At 41.1% G+C, this 26,303-nt stretch overlaps 1 protein-coding gene across 15 annotated transcripts in view; it reads right to left on the bottom strand.

Annotated features, from left to right (window-relative positions):
* The window catches only part of myt1lb (myelin transcription factor 1-like, b), a 94,849-nt gene extending 82,559 nt beyond the window's left edge, over positions 1-12,290 (bottom strand). For 11 of the 15 annotated variants that reach the window (XR_004764923.1, XR_004764925.1, XR_004764926.1 and 8 more), the window contains exons 1-3: positions 12,161-12,290; positions 1,577-1,667; positions 1,273-1,306 (exon numbers count right to left, since the gene is read on the bottom strand). Coding sequence is in view for 12 of the 15 variants with exons in the window: in XM_035414907.1 (XP_035270798.1) it covers positions 1,273-1,306; positions 1,577-1,667 (125 nt within the window). In the remaining 3 variants the exon portion in view is untranslated. The remainder of the gene's footprint in view (positions 1-1,272; positions 1,307-1,576; positions 1,668-12,160) is intronic. The other 4 variants (XM_035414917.1, XM_035414997.1, XM_035414925.1 and 1 more) reach the window with 2 other exon arrangements.
* Between the last annotated feature and the right edge of the window lie 14,013 nt (positions 12,291-26,303).

Raw genomic sequence — 26,303 nt, 5'->3', positions numbered from 1 at the left:
TGAAGGAATTGAAGATGAAAAGTCTTTGGATATTTCACCAAGATAATCCAAAACATACCTCAGAACTAACCATGAACTACATTAAGAAACAAAAGATTAAGGTTTTGGAATGGCCTTCAGAGTCTCCAGACTTCAATATTACTGAAAATCTGTGGAGCGATCTCAAACATGCAGCACATGTAAGAAGACCTGAGAATTCTAAACAGGAAAGGTTCTGCTAGGGAGGGTGGCAAAAATTCCTAAAGAAAGAATAGAAAGACTGTTAGCAAATGAACCGTTTGGAAGCTGTGATTTCTGCCGAAGGAGGTGTTACTAAGTACTGACTGACAAGGTCCCCAAACCTTTGCACATGGCACATTTGCTGTATTATTTTTTTCAGTCTGCTAAATTCATCCCATAAAAAAGCTATTGTGTATTAAAAAAACAGAAATATGTATGAGGTGCCCTGCAACGTATTATAAAATGCAAAACATGCAATTTGACCAGGGGTGCCCAAACTTTGCATACCGCTGTATGTATATTCTCCTTTAATCAAGGTGTCGAAAGACATTTCCAATTTGTGTGAACAGTAGGTCCAGGTCAGAGCAGACTGCCGGTTGAATAGGCCGACTAATGCATATAGTGCAGTACACACTCATATATTTATATATTATTATATTATTATATATTATTATAATATTCTACTTTAAGTCATGTGGCAATACAATCTGATTTATTGTCTTACCAAATCTGAACTGAGAAGGACTGACCTTGGAGAAACAGGCAGTAGGTTCTGACCTGAAACGTTGACATCTGTATCAATGTTAAAATCTACACTGTTTGCTCTGGCAATATCTACAAACGCACTTCCTGCCGATAAAGCATCTTGAATTTGATTTTGAATTTGAGAGAGAGAGAGAGAGAGAAGGAGATGAGTGCAGACGTGAGAGCAGAGAACAGAGAGAGGAGGGATATTAATATTTCAATTTATTGCAGTACCCTGACAGAAAAATCCACACATCTATTTCCTGCCAATAAAGGATCTTGAATTTGAATCAGAATTTGACAGAGAGCGATATAGAGATGAGAGAAGAGATGGGAGCCGGAGACCGGGGAGGAACGTGAGGTGGTGCCGGTTTCATTCCCAGCAGCATCGCCTGCAGAGACAGGCTCAGCATGCCATGGAAGATGTGGAAGGGCACTGCAGCCGTGAGCAGCCAGGGCCCCTCCCCTTCACGCTAATGGGGCCAAAGGTGGGAGCCAGTGAGTTTTATTCAGCCCATTCTCACTCACCTGAACAGCTCTTGTATCGCTGGTTCCACGGCAGCTGAGAGAGAAAGAGATAGAGAAAGTGAGAGAGAGAGAGAGAGAGAGAGAGAGAGAGAATAATAATTACCAGGGCTGCGTAAGTGTTTTTGTCCATACACCATGGAAATGACACACAGCACAAAGAAGTCAAAGCCAGCGGGAGTAAGATGAGGAGACTGTTTAAAAAAAGAGCAGGAGGGATGATGCTTGGGGAGTGGGGAGGAGTAAGAAGGGGAGAGAGAGAGGGAGGAGTGGCAGTGCAGGGGGATACTGGGTTAGGGAAGGTCACCCTGAGCAGGGCCGCTGCAGGTTCCGGGAGATGTACCTCGGATACCTTTGGAGCGTGTGCGATGGCGCTTCCCGTCCGCATCCACCTCCATCTGGGAAGAGACATTATTAGGCAGTCAGCGTCCTTATCCTACATGACCAGACTGTCGATGTGTGCTACGGTCCCTACAGTGCACTCTCCTTCTCGCGCTCTCCCTCCCTCCCTTTCTCTCTCCCTCTCGGTTGAATGTAGTTGGATTTATTGACATGACAAGAATACACTTACAGTGCCAAAGCATATGCTGAAAAAATAAATAAATAGATGATAATTCTCTCTCTGTCTCTCTCACTTTCTCTCTCCCTCTCTTTCTGCAATTAATTTTCAAATTAAAGATGCTTTGTTGGCAGAACATATTGTACCATGGGCTTGCCGAAACAACAGAAATACAAATATGTTACTCTACACATATACATTAATGCACAGTCTGTGGACATACACAAACACACGTGCAGACGCCACAGTCCAGATGTGCAACTGCAGCCTTTCTCATAACAGTCTTTTTTTACTTCATGCTTTGGCATATTTAAAACAATATTTATATTTATGTTAATCAGGCCTTGGCCTGCAGTAAAAGAATACAGAATACAGAGAGTAGGACATTTTAGTGCTTTTTCAGAATTTTAGCAAAATCTCCAACAACGTTCTGTAACTGTTTTCATATTTTTTCCAAATGTAATGACCCCCCCCCCCTCCTTTTTCTCAGTAATATGGAATGTCCAGTCATATTTATTAGCAGTCATTGCTGAAACTTTGCTGTTTGGGTGAGAGAAGGTACTCTTCTCTGACGCGTGCTGCCACTTCCTATCGCACCGCAGCTTGCAAATCGAGCTTGCACAGACATGAGATTGAGGATGACATGTTGCGTGCAACTCGACAGGCGGAAGGTGAGGGCGCTTGATTGACCAGCTGGTGCTGTCATGTCAGCTGACTGAAACCCACCCATCCTTGGGTGATGTTGCAGCCAATTGTACAGGGCCCTACGAGGCTGCTGGCCACAGTCAGAATTGACACATCTGAATTTCAGAATTTCAGGTTTTCTGAGCAAAGAAGCTTTGCTCAGTGTTCTACCTGTTCCACAAAATCATTGTGAGCATTGGGGACCATGTGAGCATTTCATGTTCACATGCACATCCAATACACACAATGTTATTCGTAGGAAATTCAGACTAAATTGTCATTGCAAAGGGATGAACTCACTGACATGTTTACAGATAATTCAGTATGTCCTTTGTACTGTAATGTTTGTTTTGCTCAAAGACAGGGAATCAAACAAGAAAATAATTCTCATCTACCTCTTATAACAGATCTGAAAATTGGAGTTTTAATTCAATCTCTGTCAAATATTTGTTATGCGTAAACAACTGACACCAAGTTTTGATGAATTGCACAATCAAATTTCCGACAATAAAATGTTCTGTCTGTCATATGCAATACATTTCCAAACAAATTCTAACACCCAGTTCAGCAGGTGGCGATATTGCACTTTTGTGTTGATTTATGAGTCACTAATAAACACCAAAGAAGAATTTTCTTCCCTTCCTTTATCACACCCTGCTGTTTCTCTTCCTTCACACATCAGTTTCAAGCAATATTTATGCACCTCATAAAACTGATTAAGCATCTATGTTTCCATGTGACCAGAGCCGCAAAGAAAAATGTGTCATTATGTCACCTCTACTGAAGGTGTAATACTGTTTGGCTAATAATCTGACAGTAACCAGGGAAGTGACTGATGCTTCTGCAGCTTCCTTAGCTACAAGATGGAAGTATATTCATTCAAAAAAAAAGTACATACAGTAGTTGCCTTATTTGCAAGCTCCTTACCCGCTAGCTATGATTTTAAAGAATAAACCTGATTTATTCACATAAGAGAGACATCCAAACATACTGACTGTTCTCACATTACAACAGTTTCAATATTAAAAATGACAAAATGAGGCATTGATACCCAACAAAAGAAGTAAATGACAACATTAATATAAATAATGACAATATCGGCATTAGAATTCGCACCAATTATAAAACTTCAACAGTGAAATAACATTAATTTCACAATTATGACTACTACTACGACAACAACTAATAATGAATAATATTATAATTATGAATGATTAAATAATTAAATAATATAATTATAATGTATTAGAAGTGGAAGTACAGAAGAGGAAGTAGGAAGTATTCTAATACAGTGAGTAAAGCATTATCTTTAGCAGATCTGGCATTATCTGTAATTCTCACAGTAGTGACAACACTAGCAGTAACAACGCTAGTAGTCAGGAGTGTTTTATCTTGTGTATATTGTGACCATCAGCTGGACCAAACAATTAAATTTGACTAGTATATCCAACAAATAAATAAATAAATGACAGCAATTTGATTATATTTTAATATGTATTGCAAAATTAGCATTATTATTGCATTGCCATAAAAAGTACAGGTTGGCTAACCCTGATTTACAATAGGCAACCTGAGTTAAAATATTATGAACTACCAGAAATAATTTATAAAATTCTAGACTATGATGACAGAATAAAAACAGTCAAAATCATGTATTTCCCATCTAGATTATGTCTTTTAACCTAACAATTTAATCCCGAACACAGCCTTCCCATTCTGTCAGAACAACCTGGAGAACAACATAGGCTACGTTGTCATGAAAAAGCTGTGCAACCAGTTCTGCATCAGTTTGGCAGCCTGAATTTGCATGATCCTTTTAGAGATGCTCTCGGATAGAGACGAGTGTTGCACATTCTTTATTTACAATCTTCCCCGCTGAGGAAGAAACATGCCCCGCTTGAACAGGAGTGCCAGGAATGCTCAGGTATTTATGAGCTAACTGTGCAATGTGCGGGAACCTCCTGCAGCCTAAGCTTCTCCACCAAACAAGAGGATTCTTGTCAAATTGTTGTGCTGGTCCGTTGCCATACATCATCATATTTTGCTGCGGAAAATTAATCGACTATGGTAATTGAAATGAAAACCTGATTGGTATGAAATATTTGCCCCCTTCCAGATTTTCTTTATTATTGCATATTTGTCACATTAAATGGTTTCAGATCTTTAGCTAAAATGTAATATTAGACAAAGGGAACCTGAGTAAACACAAAACAAATAGTAATTTCCTTTATTTCATTAAAAAGTTATCAAACACCTATATCGCCCGTATGAAAAAGTAATTGCCCCCAGAGTAACTCAATTAACCAAATTTAATTTATAATTAGATTCAGGTGATTGAACGCAACCAGGCTTGATAGCAGTCAGCCACATTGAATCTAAACCTCACTCATACTGAACCTTACCATCAGAGTGAAGTAGTCACCACAAAGTTTCTACAAACACACTATGCCATGATCAAAAGGAATTCCAGAGATGATAAAAATGTTGTTGAAATATATCAGTCTGGAAAAGGTTATAAAGCGATTTCTGAGACTCTGGGACTCCACCGAACTACAGCAAATGGCGAACAGTGGTGAATCTTCCCAGGAGTTGCCGGCCTGCCAAAATTTCTCCAAGGACGCAGCAACAACTAATTCAGGCAGTCACAAAAGGTCCCAGAAGAATATCCAAGAACTGCAGGCCTCTCTAGCCTCAGCTATGGTCAGTGTTCATGACTCCACAAAAAAAATTAGACTGGGCAAAAATGGGATTCATGTGAGAGTAATAAGGCGGAAACCACATCAATGCTCATCTCACATACACACAAAAAAATCATCTGGAGGATCCCCAAGCCAGATGAATCAAAAATTTTTTGGATGCTGGAATCTGAGAAACTCATGAAGATTACATACAACCATGAATAGGTAAGGGTCTCGATATACCACTCCTTTAGTGCACATCTACTACTTTGTATGTAAGGGATTGGCTGTCTTGCTTTCCGAAAGATGGATTGTGCGCATTTTAATAATACAGACCTAAAATTTAGGAATGGATTTCCAATATCTGTAAGGGAAACTAACACTATTTTGAAACAGACTACAGGCTTCCTAGTGACTCAGCTGGTAAGGGAGTTCACCATCATACAATGCTAGTTTGAGTTTGGGCTATATCATTAGCCTTCTACAGTATGAAGTGAAGTTTACAGTGGGTGGACTCAACTTATTTCAATCCTCCACAGGAAGACAGGCTGTGGTTTCTCTGGTTACTGCTGCTGAATAAGCATTCCCCATAACTAGTTACATGCCAGGTTTCTTTTACACACTAGTTTTCTTTTTTCACTTGTGGATTATTGATTTAATGCTCTTTCAGTGAGACACAGACAACCTTCTTTGGTTGACGCCACAACCAATTATATGGCATACTGCAAGGCTGCTGACCACGGTCTGCACTGGCAGTCAGGATTTTGACACTGAGTTGCAACAGTATAAGCCACCTAGCAGCCCCTGTTTCACAAGTCATATTATTGATGCTCACTTCCGTAAATGTTTGACTCCCTTAATGGCTTAGCTAATCTTTTGTAACAATATACATTAGGTAGTGAAAATATATAAATAATATAATGCGGTCACTACTGAAATTGGCCACTAGAGTCTGCTGCCCATGCAGCATGGGCGATGGGAATCTTACCATCCTTTATTTCCCTCAATACACCAATGACATTATATAAATAAAACAAAAGAATAGTTGGCATTGTTTTTTTTTTTTGGTTTCCCTTTCTTATGTTATTATTATTACCAACCCAGCTTGAGAGGCTTCTTCTAAAATTCTCATGCACTATTAAAAGCAGAGTTCACCAGGGATCAGTGCTTGGCCCCCTTCTGTACTTCTTTTACTGTGCACACCACTGATGACACTCAAATATTCCTCTTCGTCTTCCTCCCACTCCCTGACTCACGGTTCTACAGCATTGTAGCTTGCCTAGCAGAGATTTGTAACTGAAAGTTCAAGATCATCATTGTACTCCCAGTCTCAGATGTGCAATAAGCTTTTGGCCAGACCCTACTTCTGCATCATCCCTCAGTATCTCTTGGTGTTTCCCCTCAAAACGAACCTCTCTATTACTCTTAATAACAAGAGCACCTTCACAGATCACATGCCCTTTGGAGACCTGATGCTGCAGTTAATCTTCCAACAGTGTTAGACTCATTCATTTCCAACTGACTTCTCAACTCCAAGTCCAGGCTTTCGTACTACCCCACTTGGGACTACTGTAACTCTGTCTGGGCCTGTCACACTGCGAGTGCTACCATACGCCTTCAGGTCATTCAGAACGATGCCACAAGACAGGTCATAAGCCTACCAAAATGTGCTCCGGTTTCACCTCATCTTGACTTCATTCACCATCATGAATACTGGGATTCTAAAAATATGAAAACATATTTTGCAATGCTAAATATTCATAGGAAGATTTCTTCCTGTCCATATTGAACAGAACAGCAGAAAGTTTTGCCACACATAAAGTCACAAAAGCATATGCACAAGCCACATAATCCATGCTATTTAAAGTCTGCACATGATTTTAAACTTAAGGGCAGAGGATGTCTAATCCTGGATAATATTCCCCCTGGGGGAAGTTTGACTATCATGGTGTAGTACAGTTTAGATGTCTGTTTTATTAGACATAATTTATTAAAGCTGTGCTTAAACTTCAAGCCTAATAGAGTAAACCAAGACATTTTTTTATGATGGCCATAAATGTTTCAAATGTGAAAATAAATGATCAAAGTGAACAATATGTAATAAATCTCTCTTAATAGCTGTACAAACAGCAGCGTGTTTGGGAAAAAAAATGCCTGGTATACTTGAGCCATTGGGTTTCCATGGTGATCAGCAGAAATTCTACCTCGGGAAAAGCGAGCAACTTATCAGCGGTGGCATGCCTCCCTCCTGATGCCTGCTTCAGACGGCGACATTTGGCGCCAAAGTGAAAACAGAGGCGTGGGACGATGCAGGAGATGGACAGTAAGCCTGCTGCATAATAAAGAGGCTAGGTACCTGCAGCATGCTGTGACAGTATGTCCATTTTCCGTATGCTCCCTTTTTTTCTTTTGTTTGGTCCATTCAGAATAATTGCGGAGTGTTCTGACAGAGAACGAGGACCACATTTTCCTTAGCCCTTATTTTAAGTACAGAATTGCAGGCATGGATGCATGACTGTGAATATGAATATACATTCCTGCATCATAGTTATTACTCTTCTTAAGGCTGTTTTCTCTTCAGAAGCGAAGGAAAAAAGCCCATGGGCCCGAACGCACACCAGTGGAATGGTTAATGGGGATTTCAGTTGCAGGGACAGTGAAGGGGGATTTCAGTTGCAGGGACAGTGGAGGGGGATTTCAGTTGCAGGGACAGTGAAGGGGCGTTTCAGTTGCAGGGACAGTGAAGGGGCATTTCAGTTGCAGGGACCCTACATAAATCAAGAGAGAGTTAAGAAAGAGTACTAGCCAACCTTCAATGTTACTCAATCTGATTCTCACTTTCATAATAAAAATATTAAGTCACAGAAAAGAAATTCCAATATCCCAGAATTTTAAGGAATATGAGGTAGGAAGGGAAGATATAATATTAATATTCATTTTTGCAGGAATGATGTGTCATAATGTGCTACAACGAATTAGCGTTCAAAGATTTTGTGTTTGTTTTGGAAAATAAATCTGAATAAAAATTTGCAGTTGAACCGATTTTTGTATGAGGAAGATTACTGTATATGCATATATGCACATTGTTTTATTTAGAACCGTATACAAATACTATTCAACTGATTGATTATTGAATCTGTCAATCAATTACTGCTTTATCATTTTGTTTAACCCGCAGTTCCAGGAAACTAAAACATTTGTGCCAGGAATGGCATTTTTATCTCAATTTTTAACAGTGTGTATCTTGGAACCAAAAGAGTAGCACAGCATCTCATAAACAAGTTTAGATACATGTCCTGGTATTATCATCACAAAATCCGACACTGGAGATGTATTTTTAGACAAGTGCTATGCTAAATCAAATGCTAAATAAATAAATTTGGAAAAAGAACAGTGAACCTGCTGGAGCGGTGTATAACCTAACCGGGTTTATCATTTTGTTTTGATTGCATCAATTAATCATCACTAATGCGCAGATAACCTAGGCTAGTGTGTAATATTTAGCCTGGCTGTTCATGGGGTAATCAGCAGAACAGCTTCTGCAGTCATGAGAAACAAAAGCGCGAGCGAGGCGTTCTGAGTGGCGACGTCGTTTTAGCTTCGCAGCGGCGCTAAGCGCGGGCCCAAGCCATGGAGCTCAGCACAGGAGCCGAAATCAGAACAACATCTTCAGCCTTTTCATCTTCCTGTGCCTTGCTGGATTTTCCCCGGGGTGCAAAGCCACGTCGACACCAGACTTCACATGTTTTTTTTTTTTTTCCCCCTCCCCACCATTACCGCTGCGGCTGATGTATATCTGTATGCACGGTGACTGTACCCGTGTTCTGATGCGATGCGTGTGAGGCAGTCTCATGTGGAGCTGGCTGAACTGGGGAGAAGAAAAGGAATGGACAGAGTAGGGGGGTTTCATGAATAATTCAGTTAATTAAACCTAACCCGAGAGGAAGCTTCCCTATTGCTTGTTAAGAAAAGTACAATTTCATAATAGCCTCTTTTTCTTGCTATTTATGATGCAAGAGTGATCTCACACTGAATCAAGTGGACAGTTCACAGAAAACAAGGTCTTTATCGCAATGGGGTTGCAACAAGGCGAATGATTCTAAGCACAAAATCCCCAAAAGTTTAATTGTTTATCTTAAACTGAAAGCCAGCAATAAAACAGCTAAACCAGCAGAACCTGCAGTAAAGATATGAAAATATCTTCACCAGAAGTAGAAAAATCTAAATTCAAGAAAAGTAACCATTTAACGTAATATAATATAAAAAATAAAAAAAAACATGGCAAACATCAGACATAACAATATATACAGCAAGTACAGCTTCTCTGGATTGGTCTTGAAAATTCTGGGTCTCTATATAAAAAAACAAAGCAGCTAGATTGTATGGGTGCTCAGAAGCCTTCTGATGATGCTGGCCTCGCTTGCGGAATCGCGTATCTATCACTAATTTAGGGAGCTGAAATTAGGTCACAGCGTCAGCTGCTGCAGCAAAGCGGGGCTCACTGCTGCAAACAGCGAAGCAGCGGAGTTGTCTCTAATGGGAACGGGCCTTGCGTGTTGCCATTGCAGCCTCATTAAGTCCTATTCAGATGACTGTCAGGTGCCGTTTCTAATGGCAAACCAAGACTCGATAACAGCCTCCCTTGAACAAAGTGCTTTTTTTTCATTTTTTTTTTTCATTTTTTATTTGGGTTTTTTTTTTTTTGTAAACCTGCCGGAATATAAATTGGGCTGTCTCAGAAATGAGAGATAAAAGGAAAAAACCTGCTCATGATCTGAAATGGGTTTTTGGCGGAGTGAGCCGTGGCTACTGGGGTGAGCGATTAGCGTGAAATGCGTTGGCTGGCAAATGAAGGATGGATCACAAGCTTGTCCTCGGCTGAACTTGTCACATGTTCAAGACTCTGGCCCAGTTGCATTTTTTCCCCCCTTGTACATGGACGCGACACAGACTGAATGCTGTCTGTGACTGCGAGAAGCACTGGGCACTGCCATCAGGCAAAGTGTTTTGTACAGCATGTGACGTTCCTGAGAAATACTTTCCTGCATCCTGACAAATACTTGTGTCTATGGCTTCTTCAAAGTTGAATGGTTTACATCCAAATTGACAGCTTGCAGTTAGGATTTGCTCTGATTCCTCATAAGAATGTGATGTTTATGCCTGAACCTTGGTGTCTTCAAGAACGTGTCCTCAAGTGAAGACTGTGAAGTGAAGTGAAGTTCAGAATGGGTTGACTGGGATGAAACTACAATGACCACTGCAACCAAACAGGTCCATGATGTTGAGTATCAGTCTTGATAGAGATGAGTGGAGCTAAGCAAAGAGAATGGGTCACTGGATGGCAGCTGCTCATCACTGACCTCCATGAAAGAACAATAATGATACGCCGGGTCAAAATGAACCCAGCACTCTTCAAATATCTTGCACCAACGTGCTTTCTAACGCATCCCATTTGCTCTTGTGCTTGTGGGGGGGCAGATGCATCTGGTCTGCCATTGCTTGGAGGAAGGTCTATAGGAAAAATGCCATGGCCAACAGGGATATTTCATCACAATGACAGGGGCCTGTTTAGGTACTCCGCCCCTTTCTCTACCTGTGCCTCCTGCCACCCGTCCACAGCATCTGTCCATCATTGTGTAAAAGGCTAAGGTCTGTCACAGCCCCTGCCAGTCACATGGCACAAGAGCTTACCACTTGCCCATCCAGGCAAAGATACTAACCACACTCTTCTTGACACTTCAAGTGGTGTCAGTTTCTGTGCTGGATGTTCATGTTCTCACTGACATATCTGAATGCTGTTACATGTGCAGCCGTGATTCCCATTATAGGGCTGTTGCTGTTTTGCAGCGCAAGAGACTGTTATGCGCCTCAGCAGACCTTCTAGTATGCAAAGAAACATCCAAACATGGAACAACATGGAAAAACAGGCAAACAACAGGTGAATCTGACACAGTACTGTTTCAACACGCAGGATATTTTTTTATTAAATGGAAAAGTGAGGTGGGGCCTGCTAAAAAAGAATTAATGAGTAATAGTATATTCTGGCCAAATATTGGGCTAAATCACATGTGGTATTTATAAGCCAATATGCAGATGGTCATGGTTATGGTTCTTTAGATTTTAGAAAACAGAGAAGCCCTGTGGAATTGCCAAAAGCAGTCAGCAAAACAAGGTCTGTGATGTGATAGAAATTTAACTCAAAGGCTAACACTGTGAGATTAATTTTGTGTGTTTGCAGAATATGTCATTCTAAGAATGAAATTAAATGCAAATCTGAACAATATTATATATTATATGACATAAGTATTATAAAAAAACCCTACTAGTACAAGCCTTCAAAAACTTTATAATAGATGTAGAATTATAATTTTCTGTCAATCACTGTCTAATATGAATCAAAAGACATTGCTTCAATAGAGAAATATTTATGTTGATTCAAATACATATTATGTGATGTGGGCCAGATAAGTATTCTTAAGATGCTTGTAAAATTTGAAACCACTCCTGCAGATTACTGAGAATTTTCCACAAAACCAAAAATAAAAAATCATACAAAAAATATTTTCCCCAGGTCTGACACATACATCATTGTGTGTGTGCATGTGTGTCAGAGCCTTTCCTATGCATGGTAGTATTGGCTGTCTGTACTGAACGTATGCTTACGTAGTTTCCTTCCTGCCACTTTAAAGTTTTTATACTGTTACTATGTGTGGCTCCCATGCTTGCAAACATGAATTAGTATTCCTGTACATGACAGGCAGGAAGATGCAACCAATGAAACAGCGACTGCATTATAAAATTTTACTGCAAATAGATATTTATGCCATGAATCATCTGTATCACCAAGAAACACTACTGCAAGTCTCCCAACCGGTGTGAAGGACCAGGTGATAACATCTTGTGAGGTCATAGCATGTATGTGTGTGAGAGAGAGGTGGGTTTTGAAGAGCTATACTGAGGTAACCCATACCTGAAATAGTTTTTTGGGGTGCGATTTCTCTTTGGTCCAGACCTTTTATTCCTCCAAGGCCCCCCCGCAACACCAGTGGTTGTTAGTACTCCAAAAAGCGAACGGTTCACCACTTCTCTTCCAAATTCATTTTCTGCAAACAAAAGGAAGGTTGAAATCTGTTAGCAGACCCAAAGTGTGTGTACACAGAATGGCATGTGCGCACGTAATTTAAAAGCTGCTCTCAAGTTAGATGCTAGAGCTGTGTCTAAAGATTTCTTCTCCCTCTCTCTCTCTTTTTCTCTCTCTCTCTCTCGCTTTCTTTCTGCTCCTCGAATATGTCCCACAGAATAGGTGGAGGAAATGAAAAATCACAGTGGGTAACATGGATCATTAGGCATATTTGTTCGCACTTCCTTTAAAATATGATAGATCAAGCTAATTACCCCCCTCACCAAGACTGTTTCAGAAAATGACAAGCAGCTATCACAGGGGAAGGAAATCCAATTCATTCCGCATTTGGTGTACATTATACACAATGTGACATTTGGTATGACCGGCCCTGCCCTTGCTCCCTATGGTTCACATGGCTTATCTTTCATTTCCTCATCTGTTTCTTAGCTCCAGGCACATGTGAATGCCAATTACAACAAAGCTTAATCTCCAAACAGACACACTAACAGAGACAGACACATTCAGATATACAGCCTTACAGTCAGTGTTCACAGTTTAAATGGAAACCACCCAAAATAAATACACTACATGGCCAAAAGTATGTGGATACGTGACATTCAAAATGAATAGAGAGTTGGGCCACCCTTTGCTGCTATGACAACCTCCACTCTTCTCGGAAGGCTTATACTTGATTCTGGAGCATAGCTGCAGGGATTTGCTTCCATTCAGCCAGAAGAACATGAGTGAGCCACACTGGGCGATTAGGCCTGGCTCGCAGCTGGCTTTCCAATTGATCCCAAAGGTGTTGGATGGGGTTTAGGTCAGGGCACTGCAGGCCAGTCAAGTTCTTCCACACTGTTCTCGACAAAACAATTTCTATATGAACCTTGCTGTGTGCCCAGGGGTATCTTCATGCTAAAACATAAAAGGGCCTCCCCCAAACTGTTTGGGAAGCACAGAATCTTCTAGAATTTGATTGCATGCTGTATCATAAAAATTTGCCCTCACTGGAATGAAGGAGCCTCACCCAAACCACGAAAAAACTGCACTAGACCAAGGGGTGATATGTACATTATGTGATACTTTTGATCATATAGTGTACTTATCGTACTTATCACGCTAGAGCAGGAGTTCATCGGCCTTTTCATCTAGAGGCCCCCTATAATGACCACCCTGTTGTTGAAGACTCCCACCTCAATAAAATAGTCAAAAACTTTTATCCAGCACCAACTAGAAAATGAAATTAAAATGATGACGATATTACCAGGTTTATGAAAATCATAAAATCTGAAAGTCTCAGGCAAATGTGCACAATTATTCAATCTGAAATCTGAAAATATAAAAGTGTTTTTCACATTTTACTAAGGGTCACTTGGTACTACTTCAGGGTTTCAGTTTGGGAGCTTGTGTACCGGAAGCTACATAGGGTGTTCTTTATAAGTGCTTTGTTTAACAAGCCTGAAATACTTAATAAGTGAATATGCAGCCACAGAAATGTGTGTGTTGATACTTGGTGGGAGGTTAAGAGTCTTCAGGAACAATAATTGAGAGTCATGAGACAAATAGTAAAAATGATGATGTTATATGAAGCTGTGAACAAACATACAGGAAAGGTGGATAATTTTTTTTTGTTCCTGTCTGAACAAAATGAGAGGGGAGTCAATGATTTTCCCCAACAAAGCCAAAACTCACCAAAGGAAAAATTTGACTTTCAAGACCACCAGCCCTGTATTAGAAATCCAGTAGGTAGGAAACTTTGTGCTATCCTGCTTTGAACAGAAATGGGTGGCTGGCCAGCTTTACTTTGTTACAGTAATTTATCCACGTCATAATATCGACAAGCTATTTTCTGAGCAGCTGGTCATTTTGTTGTCCTGTAAAGAGGCCCGGTATAGCAATCAATGTATCACGATTGAGAATTGAAAATAAATATTTGGTTTATATTTCTACACTTGGTATAATTGTATTAAAACACAAAATGGGCAATAAAATATATCCTAGTCAGGGAGTCAGGTGTGATTCAATCAATCCTTAACCTTCATTTGTAAATAAATGCAAGTGCTACTTTGCATTTATTCACAAACAGTCTGCTATGTTCATTTAATAGGTTCATGAACTTGCAATTTCTGAACTGTAGCAAAAACTACAATTGGCTTTGAATTGTAAGTCACGTTAAGTGCTGACTGAATTCAGGCTGAAAAACAGGAGCTATCCATAACCACAAGGGTAGTGTTACAACCTGGCTCTTGTTTGAAACAAGGAAAGACCACACACAAAATCAAAGGTTAAAAAATAGTTTATTAAACCAAGTCTAAACAACAAAAATATAATACCCAAGCATATGATGGGCAAATAGAATATACCAGGTTTGTGAAGCCATGCATGGATGGGTTTAAAGTGCGATGTAGGGATGTTGTAAAGGTTAAAGGCACAAAAAAAAAAAAAAAACTGCAAAAATTGTCTGCTTGGGGAGCAGGCCAGGACAAGAGGAAAAATAGGACAGAAAGCAGCCCTCTCAAAGCCCAAGCAGCCACACCCACAGATGCTGCCATTTTGCACTGATGAACCAATCAACTCTGAATACCAGCACTTGAAAAGTGAAAAACACAGAGCAGAGCTGGTAGCCAGATGTGTGGTCTGTCTCAATGGCTCATGAGAAAGAATTGAATCTGGGGACAACATGCACATTCAGTCTAAAAGGACAATACAACAGTATAACTACTGTAAAAGACGGGCATGTAGGCTACTCCAACTTAAAAAGGAGAAAAAAAAGCCCGAAAAGAATTGGTACTGATAGTGTCATGGCAAACTTGAAAATACATCTAGTCTAGTGGAATTTGTGTGAACTGCTACTTGAAATCTTGAAGTAATAATTAAAATAACACTACTAATAATACAATAATGATTACGCTTATATTGTGCATCCCCCTCCCACACCCATACATACACAGACACCTCATTAGAGCCAGACGCCTACACGGATACCATTTCAGAATAATTCATATTAATACCCCCACACTAGCATCCATCTCAGTGAAGAACCATTGATCAGGAAGACTGCAAATAAGCTTAGCACCTGACCACTAATGTCCACATTGTCATTTTTTCTTGGTATGCAATGGCAGTGGTCCTTGAAGTCCATGTGCAATAAATCTTTTTTACAAGCACCTGCCCCATACAAACTTAGTTGATTTGCTACAGGGTCACAGTGTAAGCTTTTCAGCAGTCACAAAGAACATGGCCAGTGATGTTTTCTATGATAGACTCAATTCCTTATACCTCCAGTTCTTTATATATTAATATCTAAAATAAATTCCAACAGAAAATTGAAAATGCAATCTGTAACAAGTTTTCTTTCACTACCATAGGCCACAGTAAGTTCTGCCACTATGAACCAGACTATTTTTGTGCTGATCATATGCTGTCTAATTCCTTGTGAGGTATAAAGACTATATGTTTGCTCTCCAAACATAAGAAAGGGTAGGAGACTAAGCCTACCTTCTTGTATTCTGCTGGATAGAAAATTGGATCTGATTTCTATTTATTTATTTATTTATTTGTTATTTTTGGATTGGACAAAACTAAGTGCGTCCAATCAAGTATGCACTACATGGCCAAAAGAATGTAAACACCTGACATCCAACATCTCACACAAAATTATGGACATTAATAAGGGGTTGGTCCACCCTTTGCTGCTATAGCTACCTCCACTCTTCTGGGAAGGCTTTATATAATAGATGTTGGAGCATTGCTGCAGGGATTTGCTTCCATTCAGCCAGAAGAGAATTAGTGAGGTTGGGCACTGATTGGGTAATTAGGCCTGGCTCACAGTTGGCTTTCCAATTGATGTCAAAGGTGTTGGGTGGGGTTGAGGTCAGGGCTCTGTGCAGGCCAATCAAGTACTTCCTTACTGTTCTCAACAAAACCATTTCTATATGGTTCTTGCTGTGTGCCCGGGGACACTGTCATGCTGAAACAGAAAAGGGCCTTCCCCAAACTGTTGGGGAAGCACAGAATCTTGCAGAATGTGACTGTATGCTGTAGCATTAAGTTTTGCCTTCACTGGCACCAAGGGGCCTAGCCCAAACCATGAAAAACAGCCCCAGACCAAGAGTTGTCCAGATACTTTTGGTCATATAGTGCATGTCTCATTATGTTCACTGTCTGAAAAAAGTAATGCGATTTTCTGCATCAGGCACAGTGCATTGCTATATAGACTCACTCTTCAGAGTCAGACTAATACATACTGTATGAAAAATACAGCAATTGCCTGACTGACTTCTCACTCCTATGTGGATTTCTTTGCTAATAAACGAGTGGACTATTACTATTCCTAAACTTTCACAATCTTGAGTTGGAGGGATTCCAATTGGAGCCACTGAATCAATTGGAGCCACTGAATCAATGATGGAACAGTAAATATGGTACTTCAGTGAATAATGTACACAACTAAAACTAGGGTGGGAAACTCCATTCCAGGAGGGTTGGCATATGCAGAGTAGTTCCAACCATTTACTGCACCTTGGCTTATTTAGATAAACAGCTTTATACACCAATGTTGGTTCATTGATTGGTTCTGCAACAGTGTAACGTTTTGTATGGGAACCCAAGAACAGTCTATCTAACAGTGAATCTAGCTAAAACTACATAGGCTGTCCCAGCATGCATTTCTCTCCATTAAATTAGTAAACACTGAACCCTTTGAACCCTTACAAGCTATAAGTGCAATACAACTATAGTATGTGTAAAGTTGGAAAATGATAACAATTACATTATAGGTCAATGAATTACCTTAACAGTTGAAACAGTATCTAAAATTTTATTTTGGTCTTACCCAAAAAACAATGAATGTAGTTAGTTTTACTTGTGATTGAATCTAAATTGCATGTTTGGTAACATTTGCTAGCTACTTGGAGGTAAAAGATAGTTAACTTGTATTACAATATTATTTTGTCCATAGGTAACTAGCTAATTTACTAGTGATTTATATGCACAGCTATATCTGGCTATTAATAGTTCCCTGAAAACATTTTTTCATTCAGATAACAAGCAAAATTAATGTTTTGTATGAAGAGTCATTAATTCCAAACAAATTCTCTAGCTAGGACTCTCTAGCTAATTTCCTCGAACTGACTGACAGTTGTACCAGTGAATGGAAGTTTGGAATGTTACCACAGAATTTCAGAAATAGGCTATTTAGCATCTGCTATATGGAGGATGGGAGGGAGTCAGTGTAAATCCTGCCTTGCAACAAAAAATCACAATTCCTAGTTACAAATCACTCCCAAAATTTAAAAAACGAATCTCAAAAATGCGTCACTGGTCACATGGGCAAAGTCAACAGTACAGAGTATGGGTACACTGGGCATGGCTACTAATATTTAAAAATGTTGTCACTAGACGCAAGGAACGCACAGCTCAAAGCCAGTGGCGCAGGTTGGAAATGGATTATGGCTGCATTATGATGAATATATTATCAGTGGGTGTGTTGCTGCTGAATTCACTCGTAGCCAGTCGAATCACCTCTTTTCATTCCCTGGTGTACTGCTAATTTCTGTGGTCTACTATTGGCATCCGCACATTGATTTCATATTGCTTTTGCAAAAAAATCTTTTCATGTAATGAAATTTTCTTCACTTTCGTTTCGTAAGTTACTTCTAACTAGTAAATGATTCTCGTTTTAACATTTGTTTAACATTGAGAGTAAATATTTTGAAATAAGCCTTCAATAGATATATAATTACAGGAATTAGAGTGATTAGCCTTTTTTACTCCCAAAAAGGTGATGCATTTCATAATCTTTGATGACAAATAAATCAAGTAGAGAAGTAGCAATTGCATTGCTCACTAGCACTGAAGCATTGATGTGAGATTAGATACAGTATTATAACACGTTGCTGTCCCAATAGCTACATTCCGCCATTGATAATTAACTAGCTAACTTGTGCAATAAGAGCGAATGCCAGACCAACATGGTACTTTGTGGGACAAAATATAAGCAAATAGATTGTCCAAAAGAAACGCAGCCACTTCTGCATCTCTTTTGATGCATTCGTCAACGTAGCTCCTTTGTTTGCCATATAAGAGCAAGCTAGCTAGAGCAGTCACCAATGAAGTTGAGTTAGAGATCAGTTTGTTACCTTATCCTTAACTAGTTAGGTATACAAGAGAGAGTATATGTGTCAAGTGTATGCCCACGTCGTGCAAGTGTTGTACATAGTCGAAGCTGCAGGCATCACAAAAGAACAGGATGCAATCTTCTCGATACCTTCCTCCTGTGTCGCCAGATAATTTGGATCATAGATTGCCTGAATGTTAAGGAAGTGGACCCCCTTGTGATTCATATAGGTGAGTGGTTGCTTAGAAGGAGCACATAACTGCACATGTCTGCAATTAGTGTCACTCAAAACACAGGGAAATCCACATTTGCATGGAAATTCTTGTTTAGTTCTTAGCTGGTGATCAGATGATGAAGGAAAAGCAATGTACTCACTGGCATGTCGGACTAGACTTGAACAAACTGACAGTGCTCTGGCTCACGCCAGCAACAAACTAATGGAATGCTGGAATGAACCAGTGGCCAGGAAGGCAAGAACTACTGAGTGCAACTGGGAGTATGCAGTGCTGCCCTCGATGTCAGCTGCAACAATCCCGCAGATCTCCTGCAGCACTGCATGGGATACATACAGCTGTTGTGGGGACTCTTTCTCTGTATGTTAACGCTTAAAAATCTGGGTTTTATACCTTCTGTGCCTGCCGTGAGTAATTATGTACTCCATAATGCCCACAAACTGAAATAAAGAATAGTCATCCAAATACACGTATGGTCAAAGAAATCGCAGAAACATAACAGAGCTTTTTCAGTCTTACCAAACAGGCTAATCCTTCTCCTGAGCAATTTGTCAAGTCTTCCTCGAACCGTCTCTGCAAATAGCCTCTTTAATTCGCAAATCGCTTAATCATAGCCACTTGTATATTAGGCCAGATGCTGATACATATGTAGGTGTAACCAGTCTAATTAGTCAATTGTTAAGCCTTTTATGAACTTTTTGGGAAATATCCATGTGAATGTTGTTCCTGGTGCATCACGGTGCACACATTCATTTTAATTACAGACACATAATTAAAATGAAAAGATTGTTTGTGTTCATGATGCACTTATTGTCATTCTTCTCATTAAAGATGGGTGTAAGAAAAAGAAGGGAATACAGTACCCTCAGGACCACAGTTCATAGTATAAGAACAGCCATAAACTATTAAAAGCAGAAATAAATACAGGAATTTAAATGGTAAAAAAAGAAATAAATACAGGAAGTAAAATTATTTTAAAAAGGAAAAAGACATTGAACGAGAAATGCAAAGTATGCATTTTTCCTCCTTTTGGGATTTATATCAAATTGGACAGCATATGATCCATAGAAACTTGGCCTTTGAATAGGCTGTGATCATGTGTGCATTGCATGGAAAAAAGCCCCAAAATTAGCAATCCACCCTACGCTGGGCTATGCCATAGATCTGGGCAGAGTAAGCAGGTGGCGAGGGCATAAACTGCAGACCAGATGGACCAGAAAATTGCAATGAACTGCACCAAAATTGCAGATAGCTGCTTGACCCACCAACGACTGTCACACCAAGTCAGGAAATTACCAAATGGCTCAGGCGCATCAAAATCCATGACGAAAATACCATTTTGCCAGTGCAATGGCTCACAACATGCCATGCGCCAGCCATAAAATGGAGCCCAAGATGTCACTGTATTCTTTCCCATTTACATTTGTAACACAATGGATGTTCAATTAGGTTCAATTCACTGTAGTTGTATGGCACTTTTTATAGACAGTCAGAGAAACGCTTTACAGGAAAACAGGAAATACATTGAAATTGACATAATTTACATTCAACGGCAGCCTCCTCTTTTAACAAGTATGTCAGCAGAATGCAACTGTGAAGTGTTGACCAGAAACAGGCTTAGTAATGCTATATTACAGAATGCAGAACTCCTTACTCCTAGTAATCAAAATGCTAGTTGTGCTAAGTAAGAAGATCAATACAGACTAACAAGGGGAAGTTCAAGTCATTGGAAGAGGTGTGCACTCTCAGATGCCCATGTGAAACAATAAACCTGCCATACCAACCAATTGCATTTTAGGAAATATTCTGCCTGTTAATCAGATTCCAGAAAGCCAATGCAAGCGAAGTTAACAAAGTTTCTAGATGCTCTCTTTGAGATTGGGCATTTGGAATTGAGTCTAATACCCATCCCTATTCCTTTCTAGTCCTGTAAGACCATTCATCAAAGTTTGGAGGTTATTACTCAATATATCTTCTCTGTGTACTGAATTGATATGATTTAGCAGTATTTTGAGGAACAATCATATTTTTTTTTAAAGTTACATAAAGCAATTGGTTGGTTTCCAATATGATTTATCGGATGTTTGTACTTTACCTTAATATTTATGTCAGTTTCATTTTGCTATTTGGTGGTCAGCTTGTCAAGGAAAAGCTTGAAACTTATCATCTAGTGGCAGTAGTACAGCTAGCTGGCTTGCTTGTAGCCACTAACCTTGATTCCAGATGCTCAGTCTCTGGATCTGGAAAACTTAGTTCACTGTGCTGTCATAGGTTTTCAGCAATCTGATCGGTGCCAGAAGGTATGATAATGAATTTGGTTGGTGGGGACAGTTTTTACGTTTGCACACCCACATGTACACCCCTTTTAAATCTACTCTTAAAGAGGTTTGTAATATTTATTGCATCTATTGCTTTTAATGCTTTGAAGCCACTATGGCCCCTTTGTTTGAAAACTGCCATTTCAAATTGATTTATTAGCAAAGCACATCCCCAAAGTGAGCCAAGCAACCTAGCGTCACTTGCCAAGCTGATAACTACATACATGCCAGGAGTATAATTACAAGCCTTATGATCCTGGTAGTTTTAGCCACTAGCTAGGTACTGTACTGCAGCCGTGCAATAATATTCTTTGATTAAAATTTTACTTTAGCCTGCCAGCTGAATTTATGTTGGACGTTAGTGACCCCGTGCTGTTAAAAAAAAAGTTTCAGGAGATGTTTCCTTGCAATTTATAAGTATTTTTAGGAGGAATAGAGAAATACAAATAAACATTTGAGCCTTACCATTAGCTGTCATACTAAAATATATCTTGAACTATAGGACACACAGAGAGACATGACACTTACAGCCGCCCCTGATCCGCAACGAGAACCTACAGATAGTAAATACCAGAGAGCTACACGAGCAGTCTAGTAGCCATTAAGAGGGTAGAGGAGTAGCACCACACCCCTTGACCCTTGAACTTCACTAGCCTGCCCCACCACCCCATGTCCCCACCTCTGGTTCAAGTATGGAATCACCTCTGAAAAAGAAATATAACAATACTGTGCATAACAATAGATTTTTCCAGTATGTGTTGTGTAAGTTGTAAGCCAGTACAGTGCTTTTTCACTAAAGTTGGTTCAGCTTTGGTCCAGCTCCAACTCAGATCCCGTGTGACTCATCTCCAGAGGGCCATCTGAGAGAAGCAGGAAGCCCTGAAGATCACGACGGAACTTCGACATGACAGGATTTTATACTCTTCCTTCCTTAGACTGAAAATAAACCAATCCGGGCTCGGCGGTAACAAATGGCCATCTGCCCTTTCTCGTCACCTCCAAACATCTGATGTCGCTTTGGAGGAGCAGACAGGTTTGTCAAGTCTGGTCTTTTCATCTACATCCACCCCTGCTCACACCCCCTCCTTGGAAGCAAAGTACAGTAACACCCAATTAGGGAAGTGGTGATTAGAGAGCCAAGCAGCCCCCGTCTCCCCACCTCCCTTTTAGATGGGAGAGAAAGCAGAAAAAGCATCTGCCAGACCTGAGAGGGTTAAAGATTCAGCATCCTAGTAGGGGTGCTACGACCTAGTCAGAAATAAGAACACTGCTTATCTCCTCTAGCACGGTAACTGTGAAAATGGTGAATGGAGAGGGGGAGAGAGCGACAGAGCAGGGTATGAAAGCCAGAGAGAATGGAAGAGAGCTGATGTACAAAAAAAGAGAGGGATTGCCTTTTTTCTTTGCTATTTTGAAAGGGAATGGGGATATTTGGTGCTGATTTTTTGGGGGGCTTTTCAAACCATTGCACTCCCCCCTCCCCACCTCCTACCCCCCTCCCACACCAGAGCCTCTCGCTCAGTGATACTAATTAAAAGCGGTGTACGGAGATAACAGACGAAGTGTTAATGGGGCAGCAGTGAAGTGTGTCGGGAGAATGGAGGGACCCTCCGGGGCTCTGCACACCGCTCATAATCAGTGCCGCGCAGCCGCCACAGCGAACAAGCTCTACCGTAAATCCCCTAATAACCGCCACAGCGAACAGGCTCTACCGTGAATCCCCTAATAGCCGCCACTGCGAACAGGCTCTACCGTAAATCCCCTAATAGCAGCCACAGCGAACAGGCTCTACCGTAAATCCCCTAATAGCCGCCAGTCTGCCGCCCCGCAGTTTCAAACACAACAAAGCCTGAACGTGTCTCTCCGACGGGGCGAAGTAGAGGCTGTAGGACGGGGCCTGCGGAAGGTGGAAAGTTGTTTCTGTCACGGCACGCGTGTCTTGTGTACTCAGGTTGAATCGTACCCACGATCCGAGTGCGCGTCTCATGATGTTTTTATATCATGCGGGCTGTCAGTGCTTTTGACAGCTTGCATCATCAGTCTGGGAGTTCTGGTTGGTGTCCCGGTAGGTTTTCGAGGGAGGCCGCTCCTGTCTGGCGTTGAGCAGTCACGTTCCTGTTTGTTTTTGCCGGGCCCGTTTGCATTGCATGGCCACGGGCAGCCTCGTGTTCTGGCCTCAAGGTCCTCCCTAAGTCTGGTCGTTGAATTGGCCGTGCACACGACAGTGACAGTGTGCACCGCCTTCTGACCTCAGCTTTATTTTCAGAAAATCACAACTAAATAAAAGGCCCAAAAGACTCCTCTCATGACTTTACCAATTACAAATTTAACCAATTTACGAATTGAAGGGTAACATTATCCTCTTCAAGAAAATAGAACACTAGTTCTAATGTAAAAAGGACCTTTTATGTATTCCATTAAACCCTCATCTTACACACAATATAATCCAATCGTATCACAGTATGGTGCAGTATTTCTCTGACTGAGTGCAAGGTGCATAGACTAACAATAGAACAACTGCTGTTGTTTTTATCACTGACCTGAGAATGCTGTGCTGTCCCCTTTTGAAAGAGTAAAGACAGTGTTTGTCATGAGTCCACCATGTACGCTGTTTATAAACAGCCGCACCATGCAAATGCTGGCAGAAAGCAAACACGGCCTCTGAGCAGCTACACTGTAAACAGACAGCGTTTCCCACATATTTTCTCCCATTCTCTGGTCACTGTGAGACTGGGGCTGCCTGACCTACATTCTCCCAGATTCATGTCTGCAGCAGCAGCAGGAAGGGGGGGAAAGGTGCAGTTTATCTCTCCGATTCTTTGTCAGTTTGTAATTTCTCATTCTCTCGCCTTTTTTGTCACAACTGTTAAACCCTTACAGCAAATACACATCCCCATCCCCCCAACCCCCTAGCTCTGTTCCCTAAACCCTCACCACTGCCACCCACCCTCATCGCATTCACGCACACATGCATGCGCACACACGCGCACAAACACACGCACACACCCACGTCTACTCCCCCCCATGCCACCACCTTTCAGATCGCAGAGACTGCCTCTCGAGCCAAAGTGATCATTGACCTGTCATGATGTAAAGGCGGTGATGTCATTATGCATTTATGTAATCTCAGTTCTGTAATTGCGGGGCAAAGAGGGGGTTCACCCTGACTGCGGCGGCCGCCTGTCTTGCCTCCCCCAACCACAGCCCCCCCACCCCACCCCCGCCCCCCATTGCATTAAGCTCCCAGTCAGCCTCCCATCCCCCCCAGTGTGAGTCCACAAGATGAGTCAGGAACTGCTAAATACATCCAACTGCAGTGAACCTGGCTTCTACTCGTGACAGAAGCAGCGGCGGGTGGCTCTAAGCCATGTTATTGGCTGAAAAACAGGCTATATTCACAGGTGAGGGACACCGTAATAGGTAGAACTGCTCCCGTACCACATCTGCTCTGTGTTGGGCGATTTTGGTTTTTGCCTAATTTGCCTTAGATTGGCAGACTGTGTAGAGTGATAAGCATTCAGTCAAAATGAGTCAAAGAGTTTAAAACTCTGTATGTCTTAATCACAGACAAATTTGGTATTTCGTGCATTTTTATAATTTTCTGTTTGCGCTTTGTCTTTAAGAGGATCTAACATGTTCTCCCCTTGATTGAAATTAATATGAAACCCCCAGTCCAACCTCCTCCCTATTGTACACTGATGCATATGTGAGTTTGCACGCGTCTGTGGGTCCTGCAATGGGTGGACACAGACTGTATTACAAGCAGATCAGGTGGTATGGGAGATGGGAGGGGGAGGGGTTACCCTTCCTTCTGCCAGTGTGTACCCAGAGGACAGCGAGATGCAGTTGGCAAGAAAGCTATTGCCAGGCATTCTGATTCATCTGAACTTGATCTGTCTGCCCTGCAGATATTTACAATCTACCACTTAAGGTTGGGAGTCACATTTCCGAACTCAAACAGCCCCACTCAAATAGCGTTTGCAATTCAGATGTACATTCTGTGACTATCATTGTTCTGTGTTCCACTTTAAGACAGTCTGGTTACGGTAAAGGTATAGAACAAAAAATAGAAAAAATAAAAAAAAAACCCCTGTGCAACCGAGACGCCTGTTTGCCCTCGTGTGCCCGTCGTCCATTTTGAACGCGGGCCTTTCTAAAATCTGATGAGCTTTCTCCCCCCGTCGCAGGCTTCATGAAAATGTCATCTCCCGGCATCGCAATTACTCACACTCTGGCAATCATGTGCACAATACCAAATGGGCCCGAAAATGCAGGTGAGAACAGCAGCCAGCAATCAGTCACCGGGATTGAGAGCAAAGCCATTTTCTTTCATTTGCCATCGGAGCGACCGCCAAGGCCTTAATTACGGACCCAGCCCAGGATCCCCAGTGACTGAAAGGCTTATTATCACACAGCTCAGCATTAAATCACATTTGTATTGATGAACTGAAGAAAAAATACAACCGAGAAGCCGGGCGTGACCGCAGCAAAGCAAGAAGGGCCACATAAAAAAAAAAATGTATAAATAAGAGTCATTGTCACGGATGCAATCTGACAGAAAAGAGCAATAAACGAATTCTCCTTTACAAAAAAAAACTAATTGCATTTAGCTAAATTATAAAAAGAGAGGATCCTTGTATCTCTGAAAGTAGCATCTTAAGGTTGTTCAAGAAGTGAAATAATCACGGTATGGTGAGCTTGAGTGTTCTGGGACCTGCAAGCAGCCAGGATGTCTTTATGTTAGATGTCATGAAGTGAATCAGTGGTTTCTTTTCTTTTTTATGCTTTTCACACCTTTATCTTGTTTTGGGAATGCCCGATTGTATCCATTGGCAGTACTCACTGCACCAACCTCCGCTATCCGTTCTTTTCATACTGCAGTCTACAAGGCGACATAGCTCAGGAGGTAAGACCGATTGGCTGGCAGTCGGAGGGTTGCCGGTTCAAACCCCGCCCTGGGCGTGTCGAAGTGTCCTTGAGCAAGACACCTAACTCCTAACTGCTCTGGTGAATGAGAGGCATCAATTGTAAAGCGCTTTGGATAAAAGTGCTATATAAATGCAGTCCATTTACCATTTACAAGCTTGCACTGAAATGAAGTGGAGGAAGACACTTCTTGTGGGTTTCAGATCAACCAGTAGGTGTCGCTAGTGAGCGATGAGACTGAAATTCCTGCCAACCCTCCCTTACTTGGGCGATGCTAGGGCCACTTGTGCCTCGTCCTGCAGGGGTTGCCAGCCAGAGTCAGCATTGGAATGGTATTCAAGGGAGTTAAAGAGGTATTGGTATTCATATTTAAAACCAGGTTCTTAATTAGGGTT

Source organism: Anguilla anguilla, chromosome 1, assembly GCF_013347855.1.
Source record: "Anguilla anguilla isolate fAngAng1 chromosome 1, fAngAng1.pri, whole genome shotgun sequence".
Lineage (NCBI taxonomy): Eukaryota > Metazoa > Chordata > Actinopteri > Anguilliformes > Anguillidae > Anguilla > Anguilla anguilla.
This window is presented reverse-complemented; position numbering and strand designations above follow the sequence as displayed.